This window comes from Salmo salar, chromosome 07 (assembly GCF_965601325.2).
Source record: "Salmo salar chromosome 07, fSalSal1, whole genome shotgun sequence".
NCBI lineage: Eukaryota > Metazoa > Chordata > Actinopteri > Salmoniformes > Salmonidae > Salmo > Salmo salar.
In genome coordinates, this window is record NC_138297.1 from 14,645,999 (window position 1) to 14,665,000 (window position 19,002).

Below are 19,002 nucleotides of genomic sequence, written 5' to 3' on the forward strand. Positions count from 1 at the left end.
GGATATTATTTGAAAGATCCACTTGAAAAGGTAAATCTGGCAATTTCACTTGTTAGTTAAATTGAATGAGACGTGCTCCACGTTTGAATTTCCCCTAGAGATGTACTGGCAATTCTTCACCAGCAGGGTGCAGAATGCTGAAATTTAAACGGAAGTACAAAGGTCGGACTTCCGTCGCGCTAGCGGAGAAATTTTAAACGTGTTACGGTGGAGGGTAAAATGTTCCCTCTCTGTTAGCTTACCCGTAATGCTAAGCTATTGCTACTTGGTTCAGGAGTATCCTTCCAAGCACCAAAATAGGAAAGGGTGGGTTTTCTAGTGACGTCTCACCTTAACCCCATTCAGCATACTCTGCTAGCGTTTATGTTGACCGGAGCGACACGGTACTTAACTACAAATACGCATACGGTCTGCCCACAGTCCTAGTGCGGTAGGCAAACCACTCGGCTCGGTTCCCGGACAGCTAACCTCTAATTTCTAACCTTACTCTAGAAGTTAATATTTACCGACAGAAATAGTACCGTTTGGCCTAACGGACTAAATCTGGAATTTAATCATCACTGCTATCGACATAAGACCGGAGCTATTCTAAATAGCATCTCTCAATGGAAAATGCACAATCACTTTGTTTACATAGCAGGCTGTTTGTACAATTCTGTTTGCACAATTGATATATAGAATTTCACAGCAAAGTCCAATTCTATCTTAGATTCCTCGCACGGGGGCTCCAAATGTGTGTCTTTGGGGGTACCATTAAACGGAAGATATGTTTATCAATTAGCTCCCTGTAATTATTATCACGCGATTAAACTGATTAATCGTTTACTTGTAATTAACTAGGAGGTCGGGGCACCAAGGAGAATATTCAGATTACAAAGCTATAATTTTCCTAATATAACTTTCCTGTACTATAATATTCTATTCTATTATAGTATAGGTCGATTATCTTCTAAGTTTAAATGGGGTATTTACCTCTAGTCCAGTCTCATTCCAAAACATCGTAAATTGTTGTATCTGCACGAACCCAGTCTTTACTAAAATCATCCATACATCAATTGTCTTAAAATCATTTATTTACTACACTAAGTAATTAACAGAAAAACATACAAACAGTAATTATCGTCAACAAAGGATTGGTATCGGAATGTGCCCTTGTGGGCTAAACAGGCTGGTCGGCCTGTTGAACAATGGGTCATAGATGGTCAGCTGAGAAGTTTACACAGAGTTCATTAACAATTGACAATTGAAGGCTCACTCATTCGGGAACAATTGCAATCAATATATATATTTACGCTCAGTGTGTCGTTCTGATTCTTGTTGGAGAGTAGTTCTGTTGGGGAGTTTTGTCCGCGTTCTCTCTCTCTCTCTCTCTCGGTTAGAATGGATCTTTCAGAGTGACATTCATTAATGTCGTCATAGAATGGTGGTTTCGTTGGTCTTCGCGTTCGATGATATAATTTACTTAGCTGCAGACTAATAATTAATATCAAAGACTTGTTCTTATTCTGTCGGTATCAATAGTCTAAAAGTTAACCACGTGGTATGGTTCACTTTCAGTAGAGGACTTGGATGGTCAAACCTCTGGCCATAGAGTGTAGGCCTGGTCTGGAGAAATGTAAATCAGGGAGTGTTTTATAGTGCCCATCGAACAGGCTGGTCAAATGACGCCTGGTCCTGTATATGTCCCTGGGGCGTGCCTATGACTGAGTTAGATTTGGTTACAGAAATACAATTCTATCACATTACATCAGTACATAGCATCTCAATGTCTTACAAAAGCTTTATCCTTATTAATACATTCCATACACCCATATGAGACAAGTCTTAAACTGAGTCTATTATATAAACAGTTTTATGGTAATATGGCTATATTGTCTCTTCTGAGTATCACAAAATTGTACCAAAAGAGGCCAACGTCATGACACACCATTGGAGTGTTATTCTAATGATCAGAAAGCACTAGCATAATTGTTATCTTTTGTTTAATTCATGACATTTTTTATGTCTCATATCCTTTCTCTCTCTTCCTTGAAGATGCGTGAATGGCAGATTTGCATAGCTAATTGCAACCTTGTTCTCTGGGTCTCCCACTGTTTTCCGAATTTCTAGCTTGGAATAAACTCGTCTCATTTTCCCGTCTCTTCCAGGGTGACTGGTGGGGAGCTGTTATCACGTCTCATTTTCCCGTCTCTTCCAGGGGGACTGGTGGGGAGCTGTTATCACGTCTCATTTTCCCGTCTCTTCCAGGGTGACTGGTGGGAGCTGTTATCACGTCTCATTTTCCCGTCTCTTCCAGGGTGACTGGTGGGGAGCTGTTATCACGTCTCATTTTCCCGTCTCTTCCAGGGGGACTGGTGGGGAGCTGTTATCACGTCTCATTTTCCCGTCTCTTCCAGGGGGACTGGTGGGAGCTGTTATCACGTCTCATTTTCCCGTCTCGTCCAGGGGGACTGGTGGGGAGCTGTTATCACGTCTCATTTTCCCGTCTCTTCCAGGGTGACTGGTGGGGAGCTGTTATCACGTCTCATTTTCCCGTCTCTTCCAGGGTGACTGGTGGGAGCTGTTATCACGTCTCATTTTCCCGTCTCTTCCAGGGGGACTGGTGGGGAGCTGTTATCACGTCTCATTTTCCCGTCTCTTCCAGGGGGACTGGTGGGGAGCTGTTATCACGTCTCATTTTCCCGTCTCTTCCAGGGGGACTGGTGGGGAGCTGTTATCACGTCTCATTTTCCCGTCTCTTCCAGGGGGACTGGTGGGAGCTGTTATCACGTCTCATTTTCCCGTCTCTTCCAGGGGGACTGGTTGGGAGCCGTTAACACGTCTCATTTTCCCGTCTCTTCCAGGGTGACTGGTGGGGAGCTGTTATCACGTCTCATTTTCCCGTCTCTTCCAGGGGGACTGGTGGGGAGCTGTTATCACGTCTCATTTTCCCGTCTCTTCCAGGGGGACTGGTTGGGAGCCGTTAACACGTCTCATTTTCCCGTCTCTTCCAGGGTGACTGGTGGGGAGCTGTTATCACGTCTCATTTTCCCGTCTCTTCCAGGGGGACTGGTGGGGAGCCGTTAACCTCTCTGGGCTAGGTGGGACGTTTGCGTCCCACCCTAGTCAACAGCCAGTGTAATCCCGTGGCGCGATATTCAAATACCTTAGAAATGCTATTACTTCAATTTCTCAAACATATGACTATTTTACACCATTCTAAAGACAAGACTCTCGTTAATCTAACCACACTGTCCGATTTCAAAAAGGCTTTACAACGAAAGCAAAACATTAGATTATGTCAGCAGAGTACCCAGCCAGAAATAATCAGACTCCCATTTTTCAAGCTAGCATATAATGTCACAAAAACCAAAACCACAGCTAAATGCAGCACTAACCTTTGATGATCTTCATCAGATGACAATCCTAGGACATTATGTTATACAATACATGCATGTTTTGTTCAATCAAGTTCATATTTATATAAAAAAACAGCTTTTACATTAGCATGTGACTAGCATTCCCACCGAACACTTCCGGTGAATTTACTAAATTACTCACGATAAACGTTCACAAAAAACATAACAATTATTTTAAGAATTATAGATACAGAACTCCTTTATGCAATCGCGGTGTCCGATTTTAAAATAGCTTTTCGGTGAAAGCACATTTTGCAATATTCTGAGTAGATAGCCCGGCCATCACAGGCTAGCTATTTTGACACCCACCAAGTTTGGTACTCACCAAACTCAGATTTACTATAAGAAAAATTGGATTACCTTTGCTGTTCTTCGTCAGAATGCACTCCCAGGACTTCTACTTCAATAACAAATGTTGGTTTGGTTCCAAATAATCCATAGTTATATCCAAATAGCGGCGTTTTGTTCGTGCGTTCAAGACACTATCCGAAGGGTAAAGAAGGGTGACACGCCCGGCGCGTTTCGTGACAAAAAATTTCAAAATATTCCATTACCGTACTTCGAAGCATGTCAAACGCTGTTTAAAATCAATTTTTAAAAAAAGCGATAATATTCCGACCGGGAGTCATTGTTTTCATTCAAAGACTGAAAATGTAAACATGGAGTCGTCTCGTGCACGCGCGCCCCAGTCTCATTGTTCTCAGATCGACCACTTACCAAATGCGCTACTGTTTTTCAGCCATGGTCTGCAAAGTCATTATTCAACGTTCTGGCGCCTTCTGAGAGCCTATGGGAGCGTTAGAAAATGTCACGTTACAGCAGAGATCCATTGTTTTGGATAGAGATGATCAAGAAGGCCAAGAAATGGTCAGAGAGGGCGCTTCCTGTTTGGAATCTTCTCAGGTTTTGGCCTGCCAAATGAGTTCTGTTATACTCACAGACACCATTCAAACAGTTTTAGAAACTTTAGGGTGTTTTCTATCCAAATCAAACAATTATATGCATATTCTAGTTACTGGGCAGGAGTAGTAACCAGATTAAATTGGGTACGTTTTTTATCCGGGCCGTGCAAATACTGCCCCCTATCCCCAACAGGTTAACACGTCTCATTTTCCCATCTGTCTCTTCCAGGGTGACTGGTGGGGAGCTGTTTGAGGATATCGTAGCCAGAGAGTACTACAGCGAAGCAGACGCCAGGTCAGACTCACACAGACTCAAATCAAATCCAACTTTATTTGTCACATGCACCGAATACAGCAAGTGTGTAGACCTTACCGTGAAATGCTTACTTACAAGCCCTTAACCAACAGTGCAGTTCAAGAAGAGTTAAGAAAATATTTACCAAATAAACTGCAGTAAAAAATGTACACAATAAAATAATAATAACGAGGATATATACAGGGGGTACAGTTAGAGTCAGTGTGTGGGGGTACAAGTTAGTTGAGGTAATTTGTACAGGTAGATAGGGGTAAAGTGACTATGTATAGATAATAAACAGACAGTAGCAGCAGTGTACATGTAGGTAGGGGTAAAGTGACTATGTATAGATAATAAACAGACAGTAGCAGCAGTGTACATGTAGGTAGGGGTAAAGTGACTATGTATAGATAATAAACAGTGAGTAACAGTAGCATAGTACGGACACACCTTCTTCACAGCAGCTATGTTCCTGGTCGAGTCAAACACACGTCAGTGGACCTGAAACCACACATTATAGAGAATGTATTTGTGTGTACAGTAGGTTGAGGATTTTTCATCATTAGAGTTAGTTTTAAAATGCCACAATTGTAATGAGGACAGTGGTAAATGTACTGTTTCTACATAACACATGCATACACATTTGACACACACACACACACACACACACACTATAATGAGCAATTATAGTAGTTAGTGTCTATGAATAATCTATCGGTGTGTTACTGTATATACCCTCCCTCTCTTTGTTACTGTAGTGTTTATGGTGTCTGTGTTATATCTGTGTGTGCTGTCTAATGTATCTTATACAGATAATCTTCTGTCTTCTGTTTTTCTTCTATTGCTCTCCCATCACCAGGCTGCACATCTATTCCTTCTATGTCTGCTTGTATAGCATTCTTCATTAACAAACAATGACCTGAGAGTTTGAAATCCTCTCATTCTAGTCTGTTTCTACTTATACCAAAAAGTACTTTTCAATTTAAAGGGATATTTGGGGATTTTGGCATTGAAGCCCTTTATCTACTTTTCCAGTCAGATGAACTCATGGATACCATTTTTATGAAGGAAGTTGGAGGTAGTTTTGCGAGCAAATGCTAACTTGAGTTAGAGCAGTTACTGGAAGTCTAGCAGTTACTGGAAGTCTAGCATGCTAGCAGATACCCATCGACTTCCAGTCATTGCGCTAACGTCAGTTAGCAATTGCACTAGCGCTAGTTAGCAGCTTCCTTCAAACTGCATGCAGTCATAACATCATCTGACCCTGGGGAAGTAGATAAAGGGGCTCGTTGCCAAAATCTTTTGCCGTTTCTGGCATTGGAAGTCAATGATTATAATTATTGTGACAGAAATGGATTTACCACTTTCCAAAGGTTGAGGTAGAACAAAATGTGAACTTTACTCTACTTCTCTCTTGAATTTTTTATTTTTATATTATTTTATTTTTGCTGTCCATTTTTCTTCTGTTCTCTGATGTGTTCTCTCGTCCTCCCTTGTGTTCTCTCGTCCTCCCTTGTGTTCTCTCGTCCTCCCTTGTGATCTCTCGTCCTCCCTTGTGATCTCTCGTCCTCCCTTGTGATCTCTCGTCCTCCCTTGTGATCTCTCGTTCTCCCTTGCTTCTTCTGGCCTTGTCTTTCTCCTCCACAGCCAATGCATACAGCAGATTCTAGAAAGTGTAAATCATTGTCACCAAAGTGGTATAGTTCACAGGGACATGAAGGTTAGTACACAACACAGAAGACTATGCTGGCACAATGCCCAGCCCTCGCCCGCCTGCCCTCCTGCCCGAATTCCACCACAAATGAACAACCACCAACCCCCCTCACCTACTACCCACACAAGCAGCTTTCCTCCTCCTCTCTTCCATACCCAACCACCAGCCACCCTGACCCCCACCCCTCCACCAATCACTACTTGTGGCTGAGGTCAGGTGACCCACCAGGGGGCTGGGGCGGCAGGGAGATGAGGTGACACCAGCTCACCTTGCCCTCCTCTGTAAACAAACGATCTGCATGTAGAATCTCTTTCCCGGTCCTCGGCTCTCTGCCTTGAACGCCTGCTGTGAGCCTGGGTCCTGGGAGAACGTCTGCTGTGAGCCTAGGTCCTGGGGGATTTGATAAGCCCCTTTTCGTTTTGGGGGGGTGGGGTTAAATAGTATCGATACATTCACCTCCCCCTTCGCCCTCCCCTGGGTCTAGCTCACAGCTGGCGGAGAGCTAACACCACTTCTGTTTTAAGACCCGGGGGGATAGCGGGTGGGTGATGATGATGTCATAGCCAGATGTCCTGGTTCTTAATGGTGCAATCAGAACACACTTTTGTATAAATTATGTCTGGCCAATCTTATAGCCTCATTCACTTATTAGAATCTCTACCACCTTGCCTTTCTCTTATATTCAAGGCAATACCATCCAATTGGGTAAATAAATTCTCTATACTGGGGTGCTAGTGGTCATGGGGTGGTAGTTGGGGGGGATAGTAAACGCCACTCAAACATCATCCCCACCACCACTGCTGCCCCCCCCCCAGTCTCAAGCAGAGCGCATGTCACAGACAGTGAGTGTGAGCTCGTCAATAACCTACGCCCCCTGGTGTTTGCATGCAGTCATTGCATTCAGCAGATCCTCGAGGCTGTGCTCCACTGCCACCAGACGGGCGTGGTCCACCGCGACCTCAAGGTGAGTAGAGACGCTGGGAAGCCAAACACAGCCTTTCCTCCTCTCCCTCCTTCTTCCTCTCATTCCTCTCCTCCTCTTTGAACTCTAGTTGCAGGGTGACCTCATTCATCCAGACGGACTTTCAGATTCATCCGTTTGCCTTTAGTTAACTAAAGGTTAAATAAAAATGAAGAACTTTGATAGACTGTCTCCGACACGTCGCCTGGTTCAGTTGAGACGAGAGAGACACAGAGCCAATTACAGAGCCAGTTATTCTACTGACCCTGATGGGGCGACAGGTAGCCTAGTGGTTAGTGTTGGGCCAGTAACCGAAAGGTTGCTAGATCGAATCCCCGAGCTGACAAGGTACAAATCTGTCGTTCTGCTGTCATTGTAAATAAGAATTTGTTCTTAACTGACTTGCCTAGTTAAATAAAGGTTAAATAAAAAAATTAAAACAGGCCTCGTAAAAAAAGTGACAGAAGTAAGATGAGCGAAAGTTAAATTGTCCAAGTGTAATTTGGAGACTTGCCATTGTTAAACCCTTTCTGCAATCCCCCCCACCCCCGTCCACAACTCTAATTTGCAAATCAAATGAGCCAGGTGCAGTCGGGAGCTCCTGAAATAATCACCCTGCGTTTGCTTTCAGCCCCCTCAGGCAGCTCTCTGATTGGCTGCTGCCAGGCTGTTACCATGGGGAGCGGTGGAATAGACAAAGGCAAAACAAATATGAACAGGCGGATGAAAGGCTTCGGACGTGTGTGTGTGTGTGTGTGTGTGTGTGTGTGTGTGTGTGTGTGTGTGAGTGACACGCACACACTCAAGTCATTTTGACAACAGGACACACTGTAACCGTACTGGACAGAACAATTTGTATCTAACTAACCTACATTTAGTTGACGGACACAGTCTAGACTGCCAACCTCCTAACTGTCACCACCAGACCGTACACAGACTGACTACAGTGCCTTCAGAAAGTATTCATACCCCTTGACCTTTTCCACATTTTGTTGTTACAGCCTGCATTTAAAATGGATTACATTGAGATGTTTTGTCACTGGCCTTCACACAATACCCCATAATGTCAAAGTGGAAATATGTTTTTAGGAAATGTTACAAATTTAATAAAAAATCCCTTTGTTATGGAAAGCCTAAATAAGTTCAGGAGTAAAAATGTTCTTAACAAGTCACACAATAAGTTTCACTCTGTGTGCAATAATGTTTAACATGATTTTTGAATGACTACTTCATCTCTGTAACCCACATATACAATTATCTATAAGGTCCCTCAGTTGAGCAGTGAATTTCAAAGGCAGATTCAACCGCAAAGACCAGGGAGGTTTTCCAGACATTGAATATCCCTTTGAGTATAGTGAAGTTATTAATTACACTTAGGATGGTGCACAGACACTACAAAGATGTAGGTGCCTTAACTCAATTGCCGGAGAGGAAGGAAACCACTCCGCGATTTCACCATGAGACCAATGGTGACTTCAAAACAGTTAGTTTAATGGCTGTGATGGGAGAACACTGAGGATGGATCAACATTGTAGTTACTCCACAACACTAACCTAAATGACAGAATGAAAAAAAGGAAGCCTGTACAGGATACAAATGTTTCAAAACATGTATCCTTTTTGCAACAAGGCACTAAAGTAATACTGCAAATAATGTGGCAAAGCAATAACGTATGATATGTTTGGGGCAAATCCAACACGTTCATGAGTACCACTCTCTATATTTTCAAGCATGCCTTGATGCTAAGCTGTCATCAAGGCAAATGGTGGCTACTTTGAAGAATCAATCAATTTAACACTTTTTTTCACGATTCCATATGTGTTATGTCATAGTTTTGATGTCTTCACTATTATTCTACAATGTGGAAAATAGTAAAAATAAAAACCCTGGAATGAGTAGGTGTGTCCAAACTTTTGACTGGTACTGTATGTAAATGAGATATTTCTGTATTTTATTATAAATACATTTGCTACATTTTCTAAACATGTTTTCACTTTGTCATTACGGGTTATTGTGTGTTGATGGTTGAGAAATATTTGATCAATTTAATCCATTTTGAATTCAGGCTGTAACACAACAAAATGGGGAATGTGTAAAGGGGTGTGAATACATTCTGAAGGTACTGTACATCAGACCAGACATCCCTCTCAAACTGTTCCTTCAACACTCAATGACTTCTGTTGTACTGGATACTGACAGCACTCTGTTCTGCTCTGCCTCTTTCTTTCACTGTACATCAGACCAGACATCCCTCTCAAACTGTTCCTTCAACACTCAATGACTTCTGTTGTACTGGATACTGACAGCACTCTGTTCTGCTCTGCCTCTTTCTTTCCTGCTCATCTGTCATCTCCTGTTCCATGCCTCATCCCTCTCTCTTTCTGTCATCTCCTGTTCCATGCCTCATCCCTCTCTCTTTCTGTCATCTCCTGCTCCATGCCTCATCCCTCTCTCTTTCTGTCATCTCCTGCTCCATGCCTCATCCCTCTCTCTTTCTGTCATCTCCTGTTTCATGCCTCATCCCTCTCTCTTTCTGTCATCTCCTGTTTCATGCCTCATCCCTCTCTCTTTCTGTCATCTCCTGTTCCTTGCCTCATCCCTCTCTCTTTCTGTCATCTCCTGTTCCATGCCTCATCCCTCTCTCTTTCTGTCATCTCCTGTTCCATGCCTCATCCCTCTCTCTTTCATCTCCTGTTCCATGCCTCATCCCTCTCTCTTTCTGTCATCTCCTGTTCCATGCCTCATCCCTCTCTCTTTCTGTCATCTCCTGTTCCATGCCTCATCCCTCTCTTTCTGTCATCTCCTGTTCCATGCCTCATCCCTCTCTCTTTCTGTCATCTCCTGCTCCATGCCTCATCCCTCTCTCTTTCATCTCCTGTTTCATGCCTCATCCCTCTCTCTTTCATCTCCTGCTCCATGCCTCATCCCTCTCTCTTTCTGTCATCTCCTGTTCCATGCCTCATCCCTCTCTCTTTCTGTCATCTCCTGTTCCATGCCTCATCCCTCTCTCTTTCTGTCATCTCCTGTTTCATGCCTCATCCCTCTCTCTTTCTGTCATCTCCTGTTTCATGCCTCATCCCTCTCTCTTTCTGTCATCTCCTGTTTCATGCCGCATCCCTCTCTCTTTCTGTCATCTCCTGTTCCATGCCTCATCCCTCTCTCTTTCATCTCCTGTTTCATGCCTCATCCCTCTCTCTTTCATCTCCTGTTTCATGCCTCATCCCTCTCTCTTTCATCTCCTGTTTCATGCCTCATCCCTCTCTCTTTCATCTCCTGTTTCATGACTCATCCCTCTATCTTTTGCTCCACTGCCCTTCTTTTTTTCCTTTCACCCGTAACTGAACTCTTCCCTCTTGTCCTCCCTCATTCCCCCTCTCTTGTTGTCATCCTCTCTCCTCCTCCCCCTCTGTCCTCCCTCATTCCCCCTCTCTTGTTGTCGTCCTCTCACCTCCTTTTCCTCCCAGCTGGTCGTCCTCTCTGAGAGATAGGCACAAGGGCAGACGTGTGTGTGTGTGTGTGTGTGTGTGTGTGTGTGTGTGTGTGTGTGTGTGTGTGTGTGTGTGTGTGTGTGTGTGTGTGTGTGTGTGTGTGTGTGTGTGTGTGTGTGTGTGTGTGTGTGTGTGTGTGTGTGTGTGTGTGTGTGTGTGTGTGTGTGTGTGTGTGTGTGTGTGTGTTCGCGCGCGCATTTGCCAGCAGTGTGTGTGTGTGCCAGCATGGATGTGGTTGTGTGTGTGACTGACAGAAAGCCAAGTGTATTTGTCCTGGTAGCAGTAGATATGTTAAGGCCAACCAGGCTAGATGAACTTGGAGTAATTACATTTCTATGGCTGAGACACTGAATCAAATTAGACCCATTGCACAGGAACCCTGAGGACCGGGTGTATATATCCTGATCACAGAGAAGTAGATGGGATCCACACACAGACACAGCAAGGCACTTAGGGAAGGAACCCCACAGTCTCACCACAGTTCATTACCCAGTCCTGAAAGCTCTACTGGTTAGGTACTATAGTTCTCATATGTGCTTTTAGGTTAGATTACAAAGTATTGATTAGCCTATTTAGGGCTTGTTAGGGCATATTGCCTTTTCCACACTACTTTTTGGTTATGAAGCCCATTATTTAAAGTCCATTAGGGATGATGTGTTTATAGGGAAGGGTGATGTGTTTATAGGGAAGGGTGATGTGTTTATAGGGAAGGGTGATGTGTTTATAGGGAAGGGTGATGTGTTTATAGTGAAGGGTGATGTGTTTATAGGGAAGGGTGATGTGTTTTATAGGGAAGGGTGATGTGTTTATAGGGAAGTCTTGATAGGGAAGATGATGTTATAAGACGGGAAATTATATATATTTTTTACCTGTCCCCTTCCAGTCTCATCATACAGGTTACGTGATTTTTGGGGGGGAACGGGAGGGTGGGATGGTTGGTGGGAACGGGAGGGTGGGATGGTTGGTGGGAACGGGAGGGTGGGATGGTTGGTGGGAACGGGAGGGTGGGATGGTTGGTGGGAACGGGAGGGTGGGATGGTTGGTGGGAACGGGAGGGTGGGATGGTTGGGGGGAACGGGAGGGTGGGATGGTTGGGGGGAACGGGAGGGTGGGATGGTTGGTGGGAACGGGAGGGTGGGATGGTTGGGGGGAACGGGAGGGTGGGATGGTTGGGATGTTTGCAATGACTGCATGGCACTGTTGACTGCTCTTACCACCCCTCTCCCATCGTAGCATGTGAGCCCTGCCTTCAGATCTGCACAAATCACTACTCATGAATGCTCTACTAACTGCACCAGTGAATGACCATACATTTACCCTGTTTGACTCGATGCTATACGACAGGAGTAGGCACCCCTGATCCTGGAGTGCCAGCGGGCACTTCATGTTTTTGAATTAACCAACCTGGAAGACCAGGTGTGTTGAATTTAGGCAACCATTGAACTTATCAGTTAGCTCAGTTGGTCTGGTGTGGTGCCCAGTTGGAACAGAATCCAGGAACAGGGTTGCCTACCTCCTGCTATATGATATTGAGAAATTGATTCCATTTGTATTTCTACACCATATGGGATATCTAGGCCATAGAAGTGGAATTAGTCTACTGATATGAATACCGTTCTTGGGGTAGTGTAACTAATGTTTTTGCCACACAAGCAAAGCAGCTTCGCTCCAAAAAGTCGGTGAAACAGCTCCCGCTCGACATGCAACACATCTCCTGTTTGTTATTATATTACAAGTATATCCTTCCTGATTAATTTCTACTAATTACTTCTCCTCGAAGCCACTTTCAAAATGTCAGCAAGTGCATTATTCATCAACCCAGAACCCAGGGTAACCTTTTCTCTAAGCCCCTCCCCTTCCTGTTCCGACGCTGGCGATACGCAAATCCCTGCCGACCTCCTCTGACCTTGTAGCCCGGCCCCTCGAGCTATAGAGACAGACGGACCAATTAGACGCCAGGACCAGCGGCATGTGGCCTATTGCACACGCTTGTGTCTCTCTAAAGATCTGTGTCCGTATCAGTGTCGACCCCGTTACTGTGTCCGTGTCACAGTGTCGACCCCGTTACTGTGTCCGTGTCACAGTGTCGACCCCGTTACTGTGTCCGTGTCACAGTGTCGACCCCGTTACTGTGTCCGTGTCACAGTGTCGACCCCGTTACTGTGTCCGTGTCACAGTGTCGACCCCGTTACTGTGTCCGTGTCACAGTGTCGACCCCGTTACTGTGTCCGTGTCACAGTGTCGACCCCGTTACTGTGTCCGTGTCACAGTGTCGACCCCGTTACTGTGTCCGTGTCACAGTGTCGACCCCGTTACTGTGTCCGTGTCACAGTGTCGACCCCGTTACTGTGTCCGTGTCACAGTGTCCACCCCGTTACTGTGTCCGTATCACAGTGTCCACCCCGTTACTTAACACTGGTCTGGGTGGTGGAATATTTTCCCCAGTGTGTGTTGAGTGAGAGCGTTGAGTCATAGCTGCTTTTCTAGAGAGTGATCTTGGTGACAATGACCACTCATGGCCCCACGGGGTCACAGGAGGGGACACAATAGGGATATTACTGAGGAGTTAATAGTGTGCCTAAAATATACTTTGGTTAATGGAATTTGGTCATATTTTGAGGGGCATACTATTTTTCAATGGTGAGCTGACCCACCATCTAGGTTCACCCAGCAAACTAGACAGAATACACATGTATAATATAGTGGGTATGTTTCCAACACTTCATTTCCATGTGTTTTGCTGCATGAGAAGTGTTGAAACCCTGTTTCCATCTCTCCACTCCAAGCCTGAGAATCTGCTCCTAGCCAGTAAGCTGAAGGGAGCAGCGGTGAAGTTGGCAGACTTTGGCCTGGCCATCGAGGTGCAGGGTGACCAGCAGGCATGGTTCGGTGAGTTCCAGTCAGTCACAAAACATCGGTCCAAATATCCTCAACTTACATGTCCATTTGGGGACTTGTTTTAAACAATAGCAGAAAATAAAGAAATATGGCCTTGTTGACAATAATAAAAAATGTTGACTAAGTCTTTATTAATTTGTTGTATGTGTATATACACTACCGTTCAGAAGTTTGGGGTCACTTAGAAATGTCCTTGTTTTGAAAGAAAAGCACATTTTTTGTCCATTTAAAATAATATCAAATTGATCAGAAATACAGTGTAGACATCGTTAATGTTGTAAATTACTATTGTAGCTGGAAACGGCAGATTGTTTTAAAATATTTTTTTTAATGGAATATCTACATAGGCGTACAGAGGCCCATTATCAGCAACCATCACTCCTATGTTCCAATGCCAAGTTGTGTTAGCTAATCAAAGTTTATCATTTTAAAAGGCTAATTGATCATTAGAAAACCCTTTTGCAATTATGTTAGCACAGCTGAAAACTGTTGTGCTGATTTAAAGAAGCAATAAAACTGGCCTTTAGACTAAAGCTTGGTCGCAAATGGGTCTTCCAAATGGACAATGATCCCAAGCATACTTCCAAAGTTGTGGAAAAATGGCTTAAGGACAACAGTCAAGGTATTGGAGAGGCCATCACAAAGCCCTGACCTCAATCCTATAGAAAATGTGTGGGCAGAACTGAAAAAGCGTGTGCGAGCAAGGAGGCCTACAAACCAGACTAAGTTACACCAGCTCTGTCAGGAGGAATGGGCCAAAATTCACCCAACTTATTGTGGGAAGCTTGTGGAAGGCTACGCGAAACGTTTGACCCAAGTTAAACAATTTAAAGGCAATGCTACCAAATACTAATTGAGTGTGTGTAAACTTCTGACCCACTGGGAATGATGAAAATCTGAAATAAATCATTCTCTCTACTATCTGATATTTCACATTCTTAAAATAAAGTGGTGATCCTAACTGACCAAAGACAGGGAATTGTTACTAGGATTAAATGTCAGGAATTGTGAAAAACTGAGTTTAAAAGTATTTGGCTAAGGTGTATGTAAGCTTCCGACTTCAACTATGTATGTATTAGAGGTCGACCGATTATGATTTTTCAACGCCGATACCGATTATTGGAGGGCCAAAAAAAGCCGATACCAATTAATCAGCCAATTTAAAAATAAATTAAAATGTTTATTTGTAATAATGACAATTACAACCATACTGAATGAACACTTATTTTAACTTAATATAATACATCAATAAATTCAATTTAGCCTCAAATAAATAATGAAACGTGTTCAATTTGGTTTAAATAATGCAAAAACAAAGTGTTGGAGAAGAAAGTAAAAGTGCAATATGTGCCATGTAAAAAAAGCTAACGTTTAAGTTCCTTGCTCAGAACATGAGAACATATGAAAGCTGGTGGTTCCTTATTATAGGAATTATAGGACTATTTCTCTCTACAATTTGTATTTCATATACCTTTTGACTATTGGATGTTCTTATAAGCACTTTAGTATTGCCAGTGTAACAGTATAGCTTCCGTCCCTCTCCTCGCCCCTACCTGGGCTCAAACCAGGGACCCTCTGCACACATCAACAACTGCCTCCCACGAAGCATCGTTACCCATCGCTCCACAAAAGCCACGGCCCTTGCAGAGCAAGGGGAACAACTACTCCAAGTCTCAGAGCGAGTGACATCACCGATTTGAAACGCTATTAGCACGCACCCCGCTAACTAGCTAGCCATTTCACATCGGTTACACCAGCCTAATCTCGGGAGTTGATAGGCTTGAATTCATAAACAGCTCAATGCTTGAAGCACAGCGAAGAGCTGCTGGCAAACGCACGATAGTGCTGTTTGAATGAATGCTTATGAGCCTGCTGCTGCCTACCACTGCTCAGTCAGACTGCTCTATCAAATATCAAATCATAGACTTAATTATAACATAATAACACACAGAAATACGAGCCTTTGGTCATTAATATGGTCGAATCCGGAAACTATCATTTCGAAAACAAAACGTTTATTGCTGTTACATTGTACAACCTTAAATGTTATGTCATAATTATGCACAATTCTGACAAACGAATTACGGTCTTTGTTAGGAATAAATGGACTTCACACAGTTCGCAAGGAGCCAGGCGGCCCAGACTGCTGCATATACTTCTCTTGCGTTCCGTGCAAGCAGTCAGGGTGACACAATTTCCCTAGTTATAAGAAATTAATGTTAGCAGGCAATATTAACTAAATATGCAGGTTTAAAAATATATACTTGTGTATTGATTTTAAAGAAAGGCGTTGATGTTTATGGTTAGGTACATTGGTGCAACGACAGTGCTAAATCATCACCCGTTGGGCGACGTAGGCTGTGATTCGATGAGAAATTATCTGACATACCTAGTTAAATAAAGGTGTAAAATAAATATATATAAAAAATGTAAAATAAAATCGGTGTCCAAAAATACCGATTACCGATTGTTATTCAAACTTGAAATCAGCCCTAATTAATCGGCCATTCCGATTCATCGGTCGACCTCTACTATGTATGTACTACATAACCCCCGGGTGTAACTAAGCATTTACTGCTCATCACAGATCCCTGTTTTATTCTAAACAATGTGTAAACCCACAAAGGCTTTAGAGTACTTTGGTGTTTGCTTAGTCTTCACCACCAGTGCTGAAGTGAAGTCTCTTGTGTGAAACAATGAAGAGTGTCAGTGCTCTGGGTTTATAGTGCAGATTTTAATAGGTGGATTAATGGGGCTATTTCCCTGATCATCCCCACAGAATGGAGGAATAATTATACTAATCCCCTAGGCTGGCTGTCACCTGAGAATCATCTACCCACTTCACTGGTTGTGCCCCAGGGCATGCTGGTACTTGGAGTTCACTTAGGGAAGTAGGTTGCGATTGTTTGGCGCGGATCCACATTATGCACCCAAGAGGGCCGTTCCAGTGGGGAAGTTTTGGGAGCTTGTTAACCGTGGCCCATAAATGTTGCGTTTTGGATTTGTTTGACCTCTAATTGGCTACTGTGGCATAATTTTTCTAAAAACTGAGAAAAGGCCCCCCATTGACCTAACTGTAGATGCATCTTTGGAAATGTAGTTAATTGATGTCTCGTCTCTGTTCCAGGTTTTGCGGGAACCCCAGGCTACTTGTCCCCAGAGGTTTTGAGGAAAGACCCCTATGGGAAACCTGTGGACATGTGGGCATGTGGTAAGGAACTTCCCAACAGAACAATCTCTTTGAGCTAACATGGTTCTCACACAGACAATGAGTTCCTCCAGTTCACACTCCTTGAATTAATCACTGCAGCTGCTCGTTACATAACTCGTCAAGGGCCAGGCCACCTGGGCTTTACATGTCTATAACACACTCATTCACACACCTGCGCTTGGTCTTTGAGTCCCGGGCGAAAATGGCAGTGTTCGATTAAGCTGAACCACGGTGCACCGGTCTATGGCCCATGACGTGAATGGGAAAAAGCGGTGAGGGAGGGGTGCCCTTCTCAAATTGAAAAGTAATTTGTGTCTTTGTCATGTTGTCAATGTCAACTAGACAGCATGGTGCATCGTTCAGAAACATACAGCATAATTTTTCCATAAAATATATGTTAGAATTTTCAAACTAGTTTTCATTGGGAAGGCAAATGAAGCGTTTTTATAAAAAAGCAATCACCTTTGCATGTGAAAACACAAAATCCTTCTCATTATTCCACATGCTTTAACCTATGTCACTTTTGTTCTGAGCCAACGTCGCCATCGGCCAAAATGGGGCACCTGGTTCCAAAACTAATGAAACCACTTTTCACCTGGTGCAATCTCCTCCCACCAGGGCAACCTGGGCCAGATAATCGAATCCCCACAATTACTTGTTTGTGTGGTTAGAGTGCTCTACTGACCAATTCGGGCCCTTTATCTCCTGCCGGTAACCTACCAGCCAGTATATAACACAATGCAAAGTGTTTGGCTTGTTTGTCACCACGGCGATTGTGACATGAAAGCCCTTATAGTGGGAGGAGTCTACTGTATGTAAGGGAGTTACTTCCAGCCCTCTCCCGACCTCTTCATGCATATAATATTAGCATATTTGTGCCAATAGTTATATGTCAGTAAATGTCTTATTATTATTATTATTATTAATATTATAAATTACTTATTTTATTATTATAATATATATTATTGTTATTAGATTTTATAAATATTTATTATTATTTTTATTGGGTCATGCTGTGTTTGATTGTAATTTTTCCTCTTGCTGAGTTTTTAGTATAATGATAATTATCACACTGCTTGCGATTTTTATTTTTATTTTTTATTATTTTATTTTTTATTTTTATTATATATATATTTTTAATGACATTTATTCATAATTGGCATCACCCTGATTTTGTGTGTGACCAGGTGTGATCCTCTACATTCTCCTGGTGGGCTACCCTCCCTTCTGGGACGAAGACCAGCACAGACTGTACCAGCAGATCAAGGCTGGGGCCTACGACGTGAGTACCGCAACGACACACACACACACACACACACACACACACATCCCAACAGTAGTGTTTCACACTTGTTTTACTGCAGATATCTATTCACCCAGCTTTCACTGACAGCCTAGCTGACACAAGTATTGACATGAGCTTAAGCCAGGCTTAGATCAATACAGACATCTCCCATCAGTTTCCAAGACTTTAATCACAATCACTTAACTTTAGCAGGCAAAGCTCATCTCCTGTTGGAGTGGCAGGAATAGGACATTTATATCTCTTACACCAGAAGGAAATGTGTTAGCCACTTGTTTTCCCATCGACGCAAGGCCATACATGACACATCAGATCGTGTCTGTCTGTGTCTTGGCTGAGCATTGCCCCTCCCAGCATGCTGTTGGAACACAGGCTGTGTGTCTTTCTATCGGTGGCTGTTCCCTCCTCGTACTGTTTGCCCACGCCAACGACAACGCCTGTCCCAGACAGATTGAGTCTTAGGAGGAAGGGGGAGAGAGGAGGAGGAGAGGCAGGGACAGCCCGACGCGATGGCTCAAGCCTAATTTAGCTCTGTATACATGCACCTGATCCTCAGTGACTCTGTGTTTTTGTCAACCTTGTGAAGTTATTTTGTCAGTTATCTCTCGCTCCTGGTTTCTCCAATGACACATTTCCAAACAAAGCTGGATGGGGGGAGGGGAAGGAGGAATAGATGAGTCGACTGATGGATGACAAACCTCATTGCCTCACCCGGTGTTCTCTCCTTCAGTTTCCGTCCCCTGAGTGGGACACGGTGACCCCCGAGGCCAAAGACCTGATCAACAAGATGTTGACCATCAACCCTGCCAAAAGGGTCACCGCCACAGACGCA

The 19,002-nt window shown here is 43.6% G+C and overlaps 1 protein-coding gene across 14 annotated transcripts in view; it reads left to right on the top strand.

The window, feature by feature from the left end:
* Nucleotides 1-19,002, top strand: part of LOC100380644 (calcium/calmodulin-dependent protein kinase type II delta chain) — a 117,874-nt gene that overhangs the window by 73,399 nt on the left and 25,473 nt on the right. For 9 of the 14 annotated variants that reach the window (XM_045721539.2, XM_045721541.2, XM_045721540.2 and 6 more), the window contains 6 exons: nt 4,530-4,595; nt 7,201-7,273; nt 13,545-13,647; nt 16,784-16,867; nt 18,055-18,149; nt 18,901-19,002. The exon at nt 18,901-19,002 is cut by the window's right edge and continues 21 nt beyond it. In XM_045721539.2, coding sequence (XP_045577495.1) covers nt 4,530-4,595; nt 7,201-7,273; nt 13,545-13,647; nt 16,784-16,867; nt 18,055-18,149; nt 18,901-19,002 — 523 coding nt within the window. Of the gene's footprint in view, nt 1-4,529; nt 4,596-6,242; nt 6,316-7,200; nt 7,274-13,544; nt 13,648-16,783; nt 16,868-18,054; nt 18,150-18,900 lie in introns of all 14 variants that reach the window. The other 5 variants (XM_014206572.3, XM_014206581.3, XM_014206579.3 and 2 more) reach the window with 1 other exon arrangement.